The sequence below is a fragment of the Mesocricetus auratus genome, unplaced genomic scaffold, assembly GCF_017639785.1.
Source record: "Mesocricetus auratus isolate SY011 unplaced genomic scaffold, BCM_Maur_2.0 Super-Scaffold_100013, whole genome shotgun sequence".
Taxonomy (NCBI): domain Eukaryota; kingdom Metazoa; phylum Chordata; class Mammalia; order Rodentia; family Cricetidae; genus Mesocricetus; species Mesocricetus auratus.
This window is the reverse complement of record NW_024429196.1, coordinates 70,669,167-70,687,086: the sequence shown is the minus strand read 5'-3', so window position 1 is coordinate 70,687,086 and position 17,920 is coordinate 70,669,167. Positions and strand designations below refer to the sequence as shown.

Genomic DNA, 17,920 nt, shown 5'->3' with positions numbered 1-17,920 from the left:
GGTACAAACACATGAGACAGTAAAGGACATTTATCATCACACCACAAAAAGGGCCCTTTTTACTTTATTAATGAGAGCAGTAGTGACCCTACTACAGATAGACTCAGGAAGCTCTGTGCTTCCCTGGATTAAACATGCTGGCATTTACTAGTTAGGGAGTGAATGTAGGGTGCTTCACTGGACTTATGACTTGGGCCCTAAAATTTCTATAATAATTTGACTTTTAAAGATCTCATCATCTCTTTACTCTAAGCATGCAGTCCCTTTTCATGTAACTCGGGTCGATGGTTTTAAAGACTGGTAGCCCCTCAGTGACGCTGCAATGCACAAGGATCATGTGTACACATCTGGAGGCCCCAGATCCCTCTAGGGCAGGTCTGGGGGGGGCACATCTCGGTCATCCCAGGTTTAGGAGCTCTACAGCGAAGGTGAGAGTGACATGTGTTGGGAAGGGGACCAGGTGCCCAGAGGCTCCGTAGGCATAGTCTAGGGCAGCCATCAGCTTACCTCTCTGCTCCATACTCTTCTTGGCCACCCCTTCTGTCCAGCCTTAGCATAAACTCAAAGCAATCATTTCTGTCCCTGGAGGAAATCAGATTTTTTTTCCGTGTTCAAGCATCCTGGTTGCGGTGCACTGAAATGATCCACAGGAGATGGTTACTGACAACCATTCTGATTAAGCCAATTAAAGGTTTTAAGTCCTTTTATTTTGATGGCCAGACAACAGTGGGCTTGTGCCTCTGAAAAGTCTCTTGGTGTCCAAGCTCAGGGTTACAGAGTTTTTAAAGACAAACCCCACAAAGACCATGATTTACATCCAAGTTAGTGAGGGTCAGGGTAACCTTCAAACACTCATTACTGGCACAGCATAGCAATTATTTTAGACATAGCATGCCATTTTTTACTTATGTATTTTTAATTATTTTAGTTTACTTATTATTTTAGTTAATTCATCTGGACCATGGTCAAGGCCATGGAAATCTCAAATAAGCTGCCAAGGCAGAGGTGCTGGTTGAGGGCAGGATGTAGAGGATTGCAAGCTATCTAAGCAAAGACAACCCAGAGTCAAAACAAGATGATGTTACTGAGGTCATTTCGGTACCACACAGGTCTCATCTTGTTTGGGGAAGGTGTGGCCCTCTTATTAATCCCACAGATTGGGAATAAGAACACTACCACAGTTTAAAGCCAAATTTAAAGAAAGCTTTAATTAAATACTGGCCTGGTAGATGGGCTTGGGCCATGTTCATACCTAGGTTCCCAGGAAATGGCCCAGAATCACAGCTTGCAGCAGCTTAAGAAAGAAAACCCACAATTCATTGCATTTCCCATCAGGTCCAAGCAGGGGCAAGCATATATCCTGACGTATGCCTACGTACCTCCTGCCCACGTGATCAAGCACATGTGGTGTAGATGGGTCAAACAAACTTGTTCAGGGGAGTGAAAACAGGTGGCTTGCTATCTCCCATAAACAATAGCTTCCAGAACTATCTGTCCTTGGGCAAGGGGCTTGCAGATCGGAGGCCTTATTGTTTCATTACTCTCCTAGGCACATTAATTGAAACTTAAAATGTAACTTTGGCTCTCACACTCCTTGGGGAAATGTCTCCACCTGCACATTAGTGGCAGAAATGGTTGTCGCTCGCCGAGGACGGGAATTTGGACTTGTTGCTGCTCTGGCAGTGGTTTGGCAGCTCTAGCTTGTCTCCCCATCCCTCAAGGGGTAGAGAAGAGTTCATTACAGACACACAGTACTCAACACTTTCGCCCCTTCCTTTAAGGATAAATTTATTTGTTCCTGGTGTGTGTGTGTGTGTGTGTGTGTGTGTGTGTGTTTGAGACAGGGTTTCTCTGTGTAGCCTGTCCTGGAACTAGCTCCGTAGATCAGGCTGGCCTCAAACTCAGAGATCTGCCTGCCTCTGCCTCCCAAGTGCTGGGATTAAAGGTGTGCACCATCCCAACAGGGTTTGTGGGTGGTTTTAACAGCAGCTATAAACTGTGGTAAATAGCAGAGGAAGCAATTTATTACAATAGAAGATGCATGCTTCCTACTCTTTGTCCTACTGAACAGTTTCTGGAAAAGACCAAATGTACATGTGCTGGCACGGTTGGTAGTAAAAGCATTATAGAATCGCATACACAGAGGAGGCTGAAGTCAGGACCCGGCAAGGACGAAAGCTTATTTTAGGGGAAGAGGCAGAGAAACCCAAACTCAAGTATTGCCTGGACCAGAACAGGCTCAGGGAAAGGCAAGCCCCAGAGCGGAAGTAACAAGCACAAATTCCGCTGGTGGGCGGGTTTATCTAACGGTGGCGGAAGAGAGGCGGCGGCTGGGCTGGGGCTTGGCGAGCAGGATGGCCGCGCAGCTTGGCCCGCACGAGCTGCTGCACGTCTTCTCCTTCCTGGAGGCTCGCGACCTGCTGCTCGCGGCGCAGGTGAACAAGGTGAGGTTCGGCGGAGTCGCCCTGCTCCCGGAGTCCCCTCCAGGGATTGGCTTTGCCTGCCGCCGGCTCCCTTCCTTACCCGGAGGCCGTGGGTGGCGCCTCCTTACCACTTACCCTTTGCCTGCCTTTTTGACCGCGCCTCTGCCCTGCTTGTCGTCTGCACTATCCGTGCCCTGCTGTGCGCTTCCTCTCAAGGACTCGGTACAGAGCGACACAATCACTATTAATGTAAGGTGTCTGTTTATCCCTGCCAGAGTCATTACTGAACTGTGACGGGAAAGATGCTAAACTCTCTTCAATGCCTATCCCAACTACCTGGTGCATGCCTTGAATTTTAGTCTCTTCGTTAAGTGAATCAGTGTTCATAAGGCTGGACAAATCCTTGCTTGAGCAAAGCACCTAAGATAGGCAGTTTCAAGCCAGTTCAGTTTTAAAACTTGTACCCACAGAAAGATACCAACACTGTTCATTCGAATTTTGTCGACTGCCAAAACCTTCAAACTGCAAGTGTGTCATGCTTTAGACTTCATCAAAGGACCCAGAGGTGACGTCTGGCAGTGAGGCTGAAGGTCCTAGACCTCAAGTGTGTAGATAAGCATCATCTAATGTTTTCCTTTGTAGTTCTGGGGAATGTACCCAGAGCCTTGTGCTAGCCATGCACTGGACCAGTCGAGGGACCTCCCTGTCTGCCACTGTTGGTTTTTAAACCTGAGGAAGTTTGACAGTGCCCCTAAGCCACTTCTTTCACTTCCTATCTATTGCCAAAATTTTGTGAGCCTGTGACCTTACCCTACATGGCCACAGTTCGTAAATGTGTTGTCTTCTACACTTTGGCCTACCACACCCTGGAGAGAAAAATAGAGGGCATGACTGTCTCTCTGCAGAATTGTTTTTAAAATCTTGGTTTATCCATTGAGATGGCTAAAGTTATGTTTTAAGTTTAAATTATCCTGCTTAGATCTCTGTAGACAAAATTGCCTCTAGCCTGTAAGCCCTACTTGCCCAAGGACAGGTAACTTCCTGCAATGCTGGGGGGTGTTGTCTATGTGAGATAACAAGCCAAGTGTTTTCACTTCTGTAAACAAGGTTGGTTGACCCATCTGTACAGGGTGTGCTTGATCACTGACAGGCAGGAAGTACATCAGGATGTATGCTTACTCCTTACTGGACAAAGGTGGGTGGTGCCTTTAGAAGCTCCTGTCAATTGTAATCTGGTGCCGTTCTCTGGGAATTCCAAGTATGGGCCTGGCCAGTGCCCATCATCCTGGCCAGTATTTGATAAAGCTTGCTTCAGATTTGTCTCAAAAATTGTGGAAGTGATCTTATTCCTACCATGTGGAAATTAACACAATCACATAATGAATGAGTACATGATCTCTTCCTCTGAAAATAGGTTAGTTAATTTAACACATTACACACAGGCCACTTTTACCTTTTTTTTTTTTTAATAAAAAGGCATTTTAAAAAGTCTTCCATTTCTATCCGGTGCCTCGGGTTCCACTGAAAATGATTGAAACAGGGTGTACTCGAGTTGGCACGGCCTGCTAAGTACCTGGCAGAGTCTGGGGAACACTTGGGTAAATTTGGTTTCCTATATGGAACCAGTGTGGCCCAGTGCTAAATTTAAAAGCAGAACCCAAGCAGAGGTGCCCAGTTGCCAGCACAATGCCTCTGGCAAGGAGGGAAGATAGGGATGCTCACTTATCCCAGGGGCTTCTCAGCCCGGAGAGTATCCTCACAACTGCCAGGATAGTTCTAAGCATATCTAGGAAACTACTGAGTTTCACTCCCATGTTTACGCGTCAAGAAACTGAGTCTATCGCACAGTGACTTCTCTGAGGTGATGATGAGTCATGCGCAGGGCTCGAGTTGACTTCCCTACTGTTTCTGCATCGTAGACTGGCACGGTTTAGGGACAGATTTTGAAAGAGAATTCCTTCTGCCCTTTGGTATCGCCAACTTTTTATGGTCATGATCAACCCAATTAGTTAAACGAGGTCAGTAATCTTGAAGATGGCTAGCATTTGTTCTTTAGAGTCCACCACATGCTACATTTTCTATCTGAGAACTGACATCCAAGTTGGCTTTCAGTGGGAAGATGCTTAGATCTTTGCTTGATTTAATTTCACAAAATGACAACATCGTTACTGGATGAAAAAAAACTTCTTTTTTTCTTTTTCTTTCTTTTTTTTTTTGGGGTAGAGTCTCATAGTTCAGGCTGGTCTTGAACTAGCTATCCAGCCAAGGATGACTTTAAACCTATCATCCTGCCTCCATCTCCCAAGTGCTCTGGTTACAGGCATGCAACAGCACACTCAGGCATCCTAAGCATCTTGCAGATAGCTCTGCAGAGGGAAGTGAGGGCAGGGATTGCATAGCACCTGCCCTGGAAGACTGTTCCCATTGGACCGCAGATAGCTCTGCAGAGGGAAGTGAGAGCAGGGATTGCATAGCACCTGCCCTGGAAGACTGTTCCCATTGGACCGCAGATAGCTCTGCAGAGGGAAGTGAGAGCAGGGATTGCATAGCACCTGCCCTGGAAGACTGTTCCCATTGGACCGCAGATAGCTCTGCAGAGGGAAGTGAGGGCAGGGATTGCATAGCACCTGCCCTGGAAGACTGTTCCCGTTGGACCGCAGATAGCTCTGCAGAGGGAAGTGAGGGCAGGGATTGCATAGCGCCTGCCCTGGAAGACTGTTCCCATTGGACCGTTGTGGCAGCTCTAAGACATCCCCGTTGCTGCAACCCCACATAAAATATCTGAAGTCATTTCCAGTCCTCACAGCAAGCAGAGAGACCTTACTTAAACACAGCTTCGCCTCGGTATTCCCCCTTTCAAAATGCTCCAGTAGCTTATCAGTATTTTTCCGTGGAGACATTTAGGAGAGGCAGAAGCCACCCAGCCAGCTCCTTTTCCCAGTTCTTCAACCAAAACCTTATGCTCTAAACTGAGGCAAATTACTAAACTAGCCTTTTCATAATTATGAATCATTTGTGCATCCAGTGTGTTTCCCTACACTGCTTTAGAACAGATGCCCACTATTTCATTCGTTATTGTTTCTCTGAGTCCTTAGGCCCTGACTCATCAACCCCATTGAGTCTCTTCTTTTTCATCATTTGATGATTTTTAATTATCTGTTGTTCTTAATGCTCCAGGTTGAGCCATGTTGAATGCAGAAACTGGGCTGGTTTCGTTCTTTGTCCCCTCTGTGGAGTTTTGTAACTCAGGTGCTTAATACTTACTGACTGACCAGATACTGTCTTTCCCTGTCCTTATTCTAGGTCTGGAATGAGGTATTAATACTGACTGACTGACCAGATACTGTCTTTCCCTGTCCTTATTCTGGGTCTGGAATGAGGTATTAATACTGACTGACTGACCAGATACTGTCTTTCCCTGTCCTTATTCTAGGTCTGGAATGAGGTATTAATACTTACTGACTGACCAGATACTGTCTTTCCCTGTCCTTATTCTAGGTCTGGAATGAGGTATTAATACTTACTGACTGACCAGATACTGTCTTTCCCTGTCCTTATTCTAGGTCTGGAATGAGGTATTAATACTTACTGACTGACCAGATACTGTCTTTCCCTGTCCTTATTCTAGGTCTGGAATGAGGTATTAATACTTACTGACTGACCAGATACTGTCTTTCCCTGTCCTTATTCTAGGTCTGGAATGAGGTATTAATACTTACTGACTGACCAGATACTGTCTTTCCCTGTCCTTATTCTAGGTCTGGAATGAGGTATTAATACTTACTGACTGACCAGATACTGTCTTTCCCTGTCCTTATTCTAGGTCTGGAATGAGGCATTAATACTTACTGACTGACCAGATACTGTCTTTCCCTGTCCTTATTCTAGGTCTGGAATGAGGCATTAATACTTACTGACTGACCAGATACTGTCTTTCCCTGTCCTTATTCTAGGTCTGGAATGAGGTATTAATACTTACTGACTGACCAGATACTGTCTTTCCCTGTCCTTATTCTAGGTCTGGAATGAGGTATTAATACTTACTGACTGACCAGATACTGTCTTTCCCTGTCCTTATTCTAGGTCTGGAATGAGGTATCAATGACCAAGGAGCTGTGGAGGTGAGTGAAGGAAGAGCCAAGGGTGGTGGTGAAGGAGAGACGTCCACTGGAAGTGGTTCCTGAGTGCTGTCATCACTTTCACCTCTATTGAGGACAGAGACAGGATTACTCCTGGTCCTTACCCAGGAGGAAAATCCTCTGTGGTTAATAGTGTAAGAGTGCACATTGACGGGTTGCCAAACTCAACTCAACCAGCTGGATTCATTTCCTGCAGTTTCTGTCAGTATAGTTAAATTACTTAAAATAAATGAAAAGTAAAAGAAAAATTAACGGATACATTTTTCTAGCCAGGATGGCCTTATACTTACTTTGTAGCCTAGGCTAGCCTTGAGAGCTTGTGATCTTCCTGCCTAACCCTCCTGAGTCCTGGAACTGGACGCATGTGCCATTGTGCCCAATACTTCTTATGTTACAATGGCATAGGAATGTAAGACTGTATAACATGAAAAGAATCACTGTTGAAAATAGAAATACTTAAAACATTAAATTTTCTAAGGCCTTCTAATTTATTCCTTCTTTGGAACATGATATCTTTTATACCAAGATAAAACTAACAGCAGGGGGGGTGGGGACCAGCCTCTCCTACCTCTGAATGTAGGGCCCTTGAGGGTTAGGTAGGAGTTACATTTTCACCCTGATGGAGAACAACTGTTCAAATGTGAAACTTCCTCACATCTGGAAGGGAGTCTGCTCTTATTTAGGATAACGGTGACACCCTGGAATTCTTGGTTATTTCAAGGTTATCTTAGCATATTCCATCCTCAGCATCATAGAACACTGTTCTTTTGTTGCTTTTTATTAGCTTTGTAGCTAATATTGATTAGAAAGACAATCCCGGTTAGTTTTGAAGCGGACTTCCGTTGGGATCCATTCTTCTATCTACTCTTTGAAGAACCGACTTTTAAGTAGTCCCAGGTAATTTGGGTAAAGGTAGGTCTTGCCAAGTATGTGACTCAGAGAAACTGTCTGAATGGATGGAGTGACTGGTGCAGCCGTTGCTGCATCAAATTCTAAGCTATAACCTTTAAGTCAGCCACTAAAGCAACTGAAAAACATGGTGGAGGTGGAGGAAATGACAAAGAAATTGAAACAGATCATTTAACCATTCTTAATACAAATATGATGGTAGTTAAATGGGGGGGGCTTAAGACAAGAACACACTAAAATAACAAAGATGATTATACAACCTAAGGCAAAGACAGACAGAATTGACAAAGAAAAATAGTCCAACTTAGTGCTGTATACATGAGATACACTTAGTTTTCTGTTTTTGTTACAAGATTTGGAGATCAAATCCACTGAGTCCCAGTGCGCACGCTTGGCGAGCACTCTAGCGCTGTGCTGTGTCCCCATCTCTGAGACACACTTTGGATTCAAAGTCACAGATACGCTGACAGTAAGGATGTGGAGGAAGACATCCGTGCAAACAGCTCTGAAGAAAGCTGGGTGACTAAAGTCACCAGGCAGAGCAGACTGAGATCAGACATGTAAAGAAGTATGTTACCTAATGATAAATAGATGAACCTCAGGAGAAGATACGGCCCTGCGTATGCCCCGGGCAACAAGGCCTGACAGAAGTACAGGGCAAATGGAGTTTGACACAAACAGTTGGAGACTTAAAAAAGCAGACTCCTGACTCCCAGTCGTTTAGCCTCTGTGTCCCCAAGTGTAAGATGATAGTGAGTGCCTTCTCCAGAGGGCTACCGTGAAGGCAGTTTGGCGCATAAAAAGTACAGCGTGACTGACATGTCAGCATCCATTTACTCTTAGCCCTGCCCCCATTTGATAGAGGAGAAAGTTGAGGACTGGTTAGGGACAGTGAGTTATCTGGGGTTTCAAAGCCAGAAAGAGGTAAGGCTGGAATCCAAAGCTACATCTCCTGGCTCCAGAAACCAGGCTGCTGTACTCTGCCTAAGCTTGCATCTGTGTTTCAGGCAGCTGTGTCTGAGCCGCTGGGCCTCCTGCAGAGCCTTCCCAGTGGTCCTGGGCACACAAACATGGAAGCAGTACTATTTCTGCCGGTCTGAGCTGGAGTTCCGTGTGGAATCTGGGCGGCCACAGGACTTCATCAGCAAAGCTATTTCTGGGCATGAAGGTATGAGTATAGTGGCCATGTCCACTCCCAATGCCCACCTTCTTCTGGTCAAATCTTAGGGAATCTTGGCGTCTCAGCTAATGCCTTGACAAGTGCCACTTGATGAATGTGGGTCTTGCTGGATGCTGTGTCATGGGAGGAAGGAATGGGTGTCACCTCCTTTTCAGAGTTGCCTGGAAAACTCAAAGAGGAAAGGCCAGGCCTCTGGTTATAACTGGGTTTGGCTCTCAGGAATGCTCACCCACCAGCTGCCTGGGTATGAATTACTCCATCTCTTCCGTGTACCCTAAGCAAGCACTCATTGTGTTCCTGAAACCAGAGAAGAGGAACAGTTGTGCATCAGATCTGAGTCTATCTGTGCGTGTGTTGTCTTCCAGGAAAGATAGATCAGCTGGCCTACGTCTCGCCCCATGAGTACCGCTTTGATGAAATGGCAAGGTCCGTGGTTTGCACTGTGTCTTCAGACTGTACCGTGCGTGCCTGGGATCTTCATCAGGTGAGCTGTCCCCTGAGGAGGGAAGGGTCCCTACTGTGTCCTTGGTTTGGTCATCTTAATAAAGAGTAGGAGCCCTAATTTGAAGATGAGAAATCTGAGCTCTGCCATCAGCTGTCACCAGTAGGACATTCTGATAACATGGAGGACTTTTGAAATTTGAGTGTAACACATCTCACGTGACACATGCTCGGCTTCCTCTTGCTGGGGGTTGTTGTGCCCTGTGCCTGTGATGACAGCTGTTTTGACATTCCTCACTTTACTGCAAGCCACTTAGTCATGAGCCTCCATGCTGGAACTCATGCTGCCCAAGTTTTGCAAGATGACAGCTTTTGGTCCTCCCCATGTGCACATCAAACTGGACAGCTGCCCTAGAATTTTAAACTTTTGTTAGTGCTGGTGCGATGTAAAAACTGAAGACTTTAGAGTGGTTTTTGTTCATTTGTTTGCTTCTTTGTTTTGAGACAGGATCTCACTCTGTAGCCCATATTAGCCCAGAACTTGCAGACTACTCTTTCTGCCTCATGCATGTGCACACACAGACACACATACACACACATGCGCACACACACACACACACACACACTAATGACTAAGTAGATAATTTAAAAAGAAGTTGAGGGTAGGGCTTTCCTTAGTTTGAGCTTTCCAAGAGAAAATAGAGTGTCTTGCCATACGGGTTCACAGTGTTTTCTTTAAACAACTAGACTAAAAATATTTAACTCCTCTTAGGCCAGAATCTCCTGTCATAACTTAACTCTGCTGCTGTGATACTAAAGGAGCCAAGACAGTGTATGAACAGGCGAGAGTAGCATACTCCAATAATACATGATTTCATTGAATATCCTGTTTTTAAACCAAATACAAAAATACTCAACAGCCCGTGTGGCTGCAGGCAGACCATGGTGCTCCAGACATTGAATTAGCACTTCATTATTTCCAGTGTGGGACACCTCAGCCTTCCTGAAGCCCTTCCTGCCATTTGGCCTGGCTTCCCAACCTTAGTCCTGTTCATGAGCAGATCTTCCTTAAAGATTCAGTTGTTAACACTGGTGCTGTGTCACCCTGAAACTTGCTTCCCGGTAGCACAGTATTTGCGTGGACTCTTTGGAGGCGATTGAGGGTGTGTGAACCACAGCTGGCTTCTTTGTGTGGTTGTGTGCCTTGAAAGCTCCTAAAACAAAAACAGCAAGCTAGGACTTTAGCTGTGGGGCAGCATTTGCCTGGCATATATGATGCTTGGGGTTCAATTCCTAGTTTGTCGTGGGGGCTAAAGTCACTTTAAATAAACAATAAAAAATCTAGTTAACTCAAATTAACAGTCTCTATCCCTTTCCCTAATCCTTCAAATTAACAGTTAACGGTTTGGCTTTTCTTTGGCTTCTTGATACCAGGTTGGAGTTTTTCCCTTAGCTCTTGCTGACCTGGAACTTACAGCAATCCTCCTGCCCCATCCTTACCACTGGGATTGCAGGGTTGAGATACCATACCTGGCTTATTTTGCTTGTTTTCATAATTTCCCTTCTTCTACATCCAGATACAGGATTCCTTAAGCATTTTGTGAAGGTCTGCTGTGTGTTTGTGCTGACTCATGAAAATACTTTGTATCTATGAAATAAATGGGCCCCTGTGCCAGTCAGTTATGTTAATTTTGTTGTTGCCAGGGCACAGAGATCTGGTCCAGCCCTGTGCAGCCTGCTCCCCTGGTGAGTTTGGTGGCCTATCCTCTGCTGCAGCTGGTTGTCACAGTGGACACACAGGGCTTGATCATCGGGTGGAAAGCGGATACGGGATCTGAGTGGGCCTCGTTCTGCCTGCCGACCTCCTGCTCATCCATGGAGGCCTGTAGCCACCCAGAGGGCTCCTTCTTGATGGTGAGTGATCCCATTCTCAGGAGCCCCACAGGGCCCAACTGCCTCTTTGTCTAAGCCGCTGGGATGGGAGGAGTCTGGATCCCTCTTCACAGCAGACCCCCTTCCTGGCATTCCACCAGGCTCCTGCGTCCTTCCGACTCCCCTGTGGCATCAGCCTTGCTCTGTAGTGGGGACCCTGCTGTCTGGAGTCCTTGTGGTTTTAGAGCCACGTGGTCTTGCTTTCTTGTGTTCTTCACTCATTCATTCTTACCAGATTTTTAGGGGGAACCTGGCTCCTGGCCATCAAGGGTGGGGCTGTCAGTCTACACCGGGCACTTCCTGACACTCTTATTTTTCAACTTGATGGTGTCTGCCCTTCCTGTTGCCTCTACCGCTGCCTTCAAGGGCTCTCACCCCGGGGTTGCAGCGGGTTAAGGCTCCCTGACTTGGGTTTCTTCTCTGCACTCAGGGCCCCAGGGAGGCACCGTTTTAAATAGGTTCCCTCAAACCATAGTTCCTGGATAATGCCCCCTGCATCATACAGTGACACAATGCGTCTTCTCCAGCACTGACTTATCCACTGGAAAAAGCATGCTGTCACCCAAACCTGCAGCTGCGTGTGAGGGGTGTGGACTTGCCTTGAGAATAAGATAGGAAGTCCTTGTCACCAATGAGGCCTGGCTTACTTTTCAATGAGGCTTTGGCTTACACACACACACACACACACACACACACACACACACAGAGCCATGGTTGGAGCTGGCTGTCTTTCCGGTGCCAGCTGTTCCTCTTCCTCCACACTCTCAGCTGTTGTCACTACCTTTGTGCATTTGAAATCGTGTCTTCCTGTTCTGATTCTCATCCTTCACCAGGTCGCATGCAGGCGGCCCAGTCTGGATGGGCACCTTACCAAGAAGCCTTGAAATGTTTATTTTTCTATATGTTAGGTGGGAATGTGCTTGGAATTAGTTTCCAGAGTTTTCTGGTTGTTTTAATTTTGTGAAACATTTTATATATGCTTATTACCCTTTGACCTATTAATTCTATATGCTTACCCTTTGACCTAATAATTCTAATTTTAGGCATCCCCTGAATGTATGCCTGCATGTGTGGATAGTGTCTAGATAGGGGCGCTCAATGGAGCAGTAATTGTAGTGACATTTGTACCCCTGACAGATCTTCCCAGACCAGGACACATTTTCTTTTGACTTTTTAAGTTGCCATCAGTGTGAGAGGAAACATTTTAAATGTCTAACACATAGGCAGGCTGCCTCTGCCATTGACTGGAAGGACACTAGAGGGTCACATGCCAAACCCCTACAGGGGCCTGAGGCTCTACTCTGAAGACTTACATTGCTGTGAGCTGTGCCCACCCATTGGCGGGGCAAGAGCAGGGCACAGCTCCTTCAGAAGAGGGTGGTAATCCCCATTGTTACCTGCTCTCTGTCCCAGGTGGCCTGTGCTGCAGGGAACCTCTATACGCTGACAGTGCCTCAGCTGCGAGTGGTCTCCAAAGTGGCCACATTTCCTCACACCTCTGTGAGCCTCACATGCTCACCTGACCAACAGTGGGTGTCTGTGTTGCCACAAGGGTCAGGTGTAGGCCCAAAGGTCAGTGCCTGGGGAGCCCTGTCCCTGGTAAGCCTAATGGAATGGGAGGCCGTTGTTGAGCATTAGTTTAAGATGTGTTACCCTTGTTTATTCTGTGGAACATTGGTTTAATGATGCAAAGATGTCTCATTCTTTTACACTGCATTTGTTTAACTCTGTGCAGCTATGTTACTCTGCCTGTCTAGAACACCTGACTGGTCTAATAAGGAGCTGAACGGCCAATAGCAAGGCAGGAGAGAGGATAGGCGGGGCTGGCAGACAGAGAATAAAAAGGAGGAGACATGTGGGAAGAGAGGAGATCGAGGAGCCAGCAAAGAAGGGGCCAGCCACCAGCCAGACATAGAATAAGAAGGAAAGAAAAGATACACATAAATAGAGAAAGATAGAAGTCCAGAGGCAAAAGGTAGATGGAATAATTTAAGAAAAACTGGCAAGAAACAAGCCAAGCTAAGGCTGGGCATTCATAAGTAAGAATAAGCCTCTGTGTGATTTATTTGGGGAGCCGGGTGGTGGGCACCCAAAAGAGTAAAAGAATAAAAAATAAAAAGCCCAGCATCCACAGGATGGGGCTCAAGATCCTGGGCCCCGAGACTGCAAGCTGGGTTCTCAAGCCATCGTTACAGGACCAAGCCCCATAGCCAGCCAGGGGTGTGCCTCTCCTCCTGGAAGCTCAGTCCCTGTCACCTCTTTGCTGTGCTATGATCTGGAAGGGCCAGCTCTCTGCTGGTGAGGGAAGAAGTCAGTTCTGAACAAGTCTGGGCTTGGGCATCTGCACCAGGATACTCCTGAAGAGCAGCCTGGTGTGCTGAGGATGCTGTGAAGACAGTGGAACAGTGAGGCCCAGTTCAGGAGAGGAGAGCATACGGGGGGGGAGGGAGGGAGGGCAGTTTTGCTCTCCTTCCAGCACTGTGGTCAAGAGGAATGTCCTGCACGTCACAAAGTCCTGACTATGACCTGGTTCACAGGCACATAGATGTCTGGTCGTTTGCCAGAGGTGCAACCCTTATTGAATGCCAGGACCTCAACTGAAAGTTAGACCACAGAAATAAGAGCTAGTGGGGCACAGCAAAAGACCCCCCCCAAGGAAGCAAGTCACTAGAGAATAGCAGCTGGGTATGGAGGTCATGGGATGCTGTAACCCACAGCCTAGAAGGGGACATTAGCATGACTTGGACTACCCTGTAAGGCCCAGCATAGAGGGTGTGAGTATGTGGGGAGCCAGCTGCCAAAGACAGTCCTGCCAGAGGCTGAAGTCAGCTTGGGGCTGGCTGGAGGGCTTTGGGAGCGCTGGGGTCCCTTGCCACTCTGTGACTATACGGAGTGTTTCCCCAGGTGTTTTTCACTCAGCCCTTGCTCCACCCATTAGAAGACGAGCTTCCTGTCTCCACCACCCTCCCTGTCAGGCTGAGTTCCAGAGCCTGCTGGGCTCCTGATGAGGCAGCCAGGCTGATGGTGATGCATCGAGATGACAGTGGCATGCACTTGGCCATCACTACCTTCGGTTTAAAGGCCAGCAAGTCCAGGGACAGAGTGAGCATCCTGGGTAAGGTCCCTGTGCTGGCCACAGTCTGCAGTTTGGTGCTTCAGGACAGGCTCCTCACTGTTCCTCTAGGACATTTTCTCTTCCCTTTCAGGGAAATAGGAGCCCAGTGTCCTAGAAACTTTACTGTGTGCTTCCATGTCCCGAGTGGTGGGGTACTTACGACATGTTTGCTCCCTGTGTGGTCCTGGGCGTCAGATGTAAACAAGCCCATGGTCCCCTCCTGTGTGGGTGGCAGCACCCCAGAATTTTGCTGCTTCTGGACTGGGATTTAGGGTCTGAATAATTGGCCCAGGAGCAGAGCTCACCGCACTACATCATTGGGTGCAGCTCCTATCCATGCCTGAAAAACAACCTGTGTGTTTTTATTCTCCCAAGCACAACAGCTGGCCAGCTTCCCCCTGCCGGGCACTATGACTCCTCACCTCATGCAGGGCCACGGCTCCCAAGTGATCCTGCTGGCCTCCAGGTCAGAGCTGGTGCTATTCACCATACACGGCCTGCAGCTGGTGGCCTTCCGGGATCACCAGAGGCCCATCACGTCCATGTGGGTGGTGAGTGCCGCACTTCCTGCCCGAGACATGCTTTTCAGTCTTGGGGATCCACAGTCATACCTCATTTGACTTCATTTCAAGGATCCGAACCGTGTCGTCACCTCTTCCTTGGACCTGTCCTTGCGTGTCTATGTATGGGATAAGAAGAATACATGTCCCATCCTCAAGAGCTGTTATCAACTGCTCGGGGGGTCTCACAGATGGGCCAGGTAATTGTCTGTTCTCCTGCCCTGTGTCTGTAAAGTGGTAAGACAGTTGGTTTTCTTTCTTTTGGAACGAGTCTTGACGTGTTGCCCAGGCTGGCCTTGAACTTCCAGCATCAAGTGGTCCTCCCACCTCGTTCTCCTGAATAGCTGGGACCAGATGTGCACATCACATCTGCTCAAAGGACCGATTCTAAAGGAGTACGAGTAAGTCCAGCCTCATTAACTGGGACTCAGGATGAGCCACTGTGAACATCGTGTTTCTTTCTCTGCTACTGAAAGGCCATGATCCAGATTTCCAGTCTCACTGTGCGCTGTATGTTGTCTCCCATGTTGCACAAAGTCAGCCCGTGTTGCATTACACACACTTTGCAAATGAAATAGCTGACAGATTTCGATGTTTTGTGCATAATCCACAGAGAACATGTGGCCAAACCAGGGTTAGACCTTGAAAAGGCCTTGTGAAAAAGTCAGTCCTGGGAACTCATGTGGGCACACCACCTTTGACTGGTAGAGATGCACTTAATATAACGAAGGCACATCTGGGCCATTTCCCCTGATGTTTCTCACCACACTAGAATCGTTGTGATGCAGGCAGCACTTCCTGGAGGGACCTGACACAGTCTTCTCCCTGAAGAATGGGGTAGCGTGTCCCATCGAAGCCCAGAGGAGACGGGGGTGGCATGGGCTGGATAGGGTTGGGAAGATGAGGTCGGATTCCGTCCTCATGTAAAAGCTTTTCTATGTAAACATTTGCCTTTATCCCAAGTTAATGCTTGGCATGTCCTTCTGCTTCGTAGTGGATTTACCCACGTGAAAAGTGACAGCATGAGCATTGCTGGGGTTGAAGCCAGAAGCAATGGAACAAGTATTCTGAGGTCATATTGCTTCAAAGTTCAGCTGAGCTAGACTCTGCCAGTTGAAGATGCTCTTGCTTTGTGTGCATGCAAACTCCTCACCAAAGATGTTGTCAGCTGTGGGAAGTAAGCTGGTAAGATGACTACTGTATGATCACAATGAGCCGGGGAAGTAGTTTCTATTGTCTTGTGTTTCGTTGTCTTACTCAGAAAAACAAAGCCTAAGTAGCCATCTTCAACTGGTCTTCCAGGTGCTAAGCAACGGGCCTAAGGCTTCTCAGATTGCTGGTCACAGGCGGAGTGGACTGCGGCAGTGCTAGAGAGCCTGCTTGCTTACAGAGTCAGAACTGCACCAGAGCTGCTCTTGCTATCCCGGCTGTCATTAAAACATTCTTATCTGCCTGCGCTGTGTTATGTACTGGAGACACACATTCACACATCGACTTTGCTGTAGTTGAGATGAATTCTGTGAGACCCTCTCAGAAACTCAAGGGTACCAACAAAATAGAATGAAAATCAGAGCTTTTAGAGTTGGTCAGCATGGGAGCCCAGGCCGGGTTAGTTAGTGAATTAAAAGCAGTATGTGTTCACAGTCCCCCCTCAAAGCCAAAACTGAAACTTGGTGGAGGTCAAGAGAGCATTTCACTTTCAAAGGGAAGGCTGGAGAACTAAGATGGCGCGAGGCAGCCAGGCCTGCTCGGTTCTGGCTCTCTGTGCTCTTAGCATTTCCTCAGGTCTGTTTTCTGTGCCTCCATGGAAAGCACTTCTCAGCTGCTCCTGAGGGGGATTCAGAGTTTTGTGTGCGTGTGCATACATATGTCCGTGCTTTTGTGATACGCTGTCCTGGGGTCACAGGTCCACATAGAAAGGAGAAGCCTGATTCCTTCAGCTGCAGGAGGTATCTTCAACTAAGACTCACATAATGGGGATTTTTTTCCCCTATGTTTGAGGAGTGAAGACAGGAGTTGTAGACTGCTTTGCCTCATATCTGAATGCAGCCTTAAGCAACAATGTCTAGATACTGTAGATGGCCATGGGACACAGGTGATAATGCCATAAGAGTGCCTGCCCTTCCATGCTGAGCCGGCCCTGCCCTTTGCTGGCTCTAACATAGCTGGCTCCGCCCCTCACTGGATGCTGTAGCAAGAGAGCTGGCTTCCCTGCACGTGGGAGAGATGGCCCCACCCCTCACCATGGGCAGGAGAGAGCTGATCCTGATGGCATGGGTATAGGGGAACCTCTTGCCTGAGGGGTCAGCCCCAGTAGCCTGGACTGGCCAGCTCAACTTCTACCCAGGCCCACAGCCATTCCTAGGTTGGCCCACCCTAACATCTACCCTGTCTAGGACCTGCTGGAGCTTGTGAAGGGGCTGGTCCTGTGGAATAACTACAGGATCTCCATGACTCAGGGTGGCTGCAAGAGATCCAAGAGGAGCTTTGGTGATGGTGTACCAGAAACCAAAGGCCTTGAACCAGACCAGTGACTCACTGCAATGAACATTTGCAAGCAAAGCAATGATTGAACAAAAGGGTACACTGTGTGACACACCTTAGCTCCCAGTGCCGCCAGGAAGAATGAAAAGGTGTTGGAGAGGGGGAGAAAGATGGATGGAGGTTGCTGTAGTTGTTTTCATTTCTTTTCTCTTTGTTTTTTATGATTTTTTTTTAAATTTTCATTTAGGGGAACCACTGCAGGGTGGGGGAAGGATATGAAAGGACTGGGAGGTGAGTGGTATTGGAGTGCCTGATGTGAAATTCCCAAATATTAAATAATGTTAAAGGAAAAAAGGAAGTGTCTGTCCTTGAAGCTGTCAGTGGATGAGTCCTCACCCAGCTCCACTACAGGACCTTGTGATGCTCCAGGCTCATGGCCTGATGGTGGGGATCAGCAGGACTGAGCTGTCCCTAGGAGGGGAGACAAAAAAAGAAACAAACCAGCAGATATACACACCACAGCCCAGCAAGAAAGAAGGTCATCGTGTTCCGGAGATGATGGGAAGGCTCAGGTCAACCAAGAAGCCAGCGTTCTCTGCTGGAGACCTCGTGGGCATGTTCCATTTACAGGTCCTCTTCAAGGAAGCATCCTCAGGGTGCAGAAATTCTGCTTCATTCCTTCCTTGGGAAGTGTCAGCTCTGACATTAAGGTGATGCAAGGGTGAGCCTGGTAGCCC

The 17,920-nt window shown here is 47.6% G+C and overlaps 1 protein-coding gene and 1 long non-coding RNA gene across 11 annotated transcripts in view; one reads left to right on the top strand and one right to left on the bottom strand.

Annotated features, from left to right (window-relative positions):
* Positions 1–17,920, bottom strand: part of LOC121143652 — a 72,408-nt gene that overhangs the window by 20,419 nt on the left and 34,069 nt on the right. The window contains exon 3 of one of the 4 annotated variants that reach the window (XR_005880941.1): positions 508–634. The exons of the other annotated variants lie outside the window; for them this stretch is intronic. This is a non-coding gene — a long non-coding RNA (uncharacterized LOC121143652). The remainder of the gene's footprint in view (positions 1–507; positions 635–17,920) is intronic. 4 annotated transcript variants of the gene reach the window in all.
* LOC101832949 (F-box/WD repeat-containing protein 12) lies at positions 2,298–17,537 on the top strand. Of its 7 annotated transcripts, XR_005880936.1 has the most exons (12): positions 2,324–2,444; positions 5,601–5,672; positions 6,507–6,544; positions 8,479–8,639; positions 9,017–9,135; positions 10,797–11,006; positions 12,438–12,596; positions 13,929–14,139; positions 14,515–14,690; positions 14,772–14,899; positions 15,694–15,884; positions 16,002–16,152. XR_005880936.1 is itself a non-coding variant. In XM_040755960.1 (10 exons), the coding sequence occupies exons 1-10, from the start codon at positions 2,355–2,357 to the stop codon at positions 17,112–17,114; spliced, it is 1,311 nt and encodes a 436-aa protein (XP_040611894.1). In that variant the 5' UTR covers positions 2,298–2,354; the 3' UTR covers positions 17,115–17,537. The 7 variants fall into 7 exon arrangements, 2 of the variants coding, with proteins under 2 accessions (XP_040611894.1, XP_040611893.1); XR_005880935.1 differs by lacking the exons at positions 5,601–5,672; positions 16,002–16,152 and adding an exon at positions 17,096–17,537 and having other exon boundaries at positions 2,298–2,444; XR_005880934.1 differs by lacking the exon at positions 5,601–5,672 and having other exon boundaries at positions 2,298–2,444.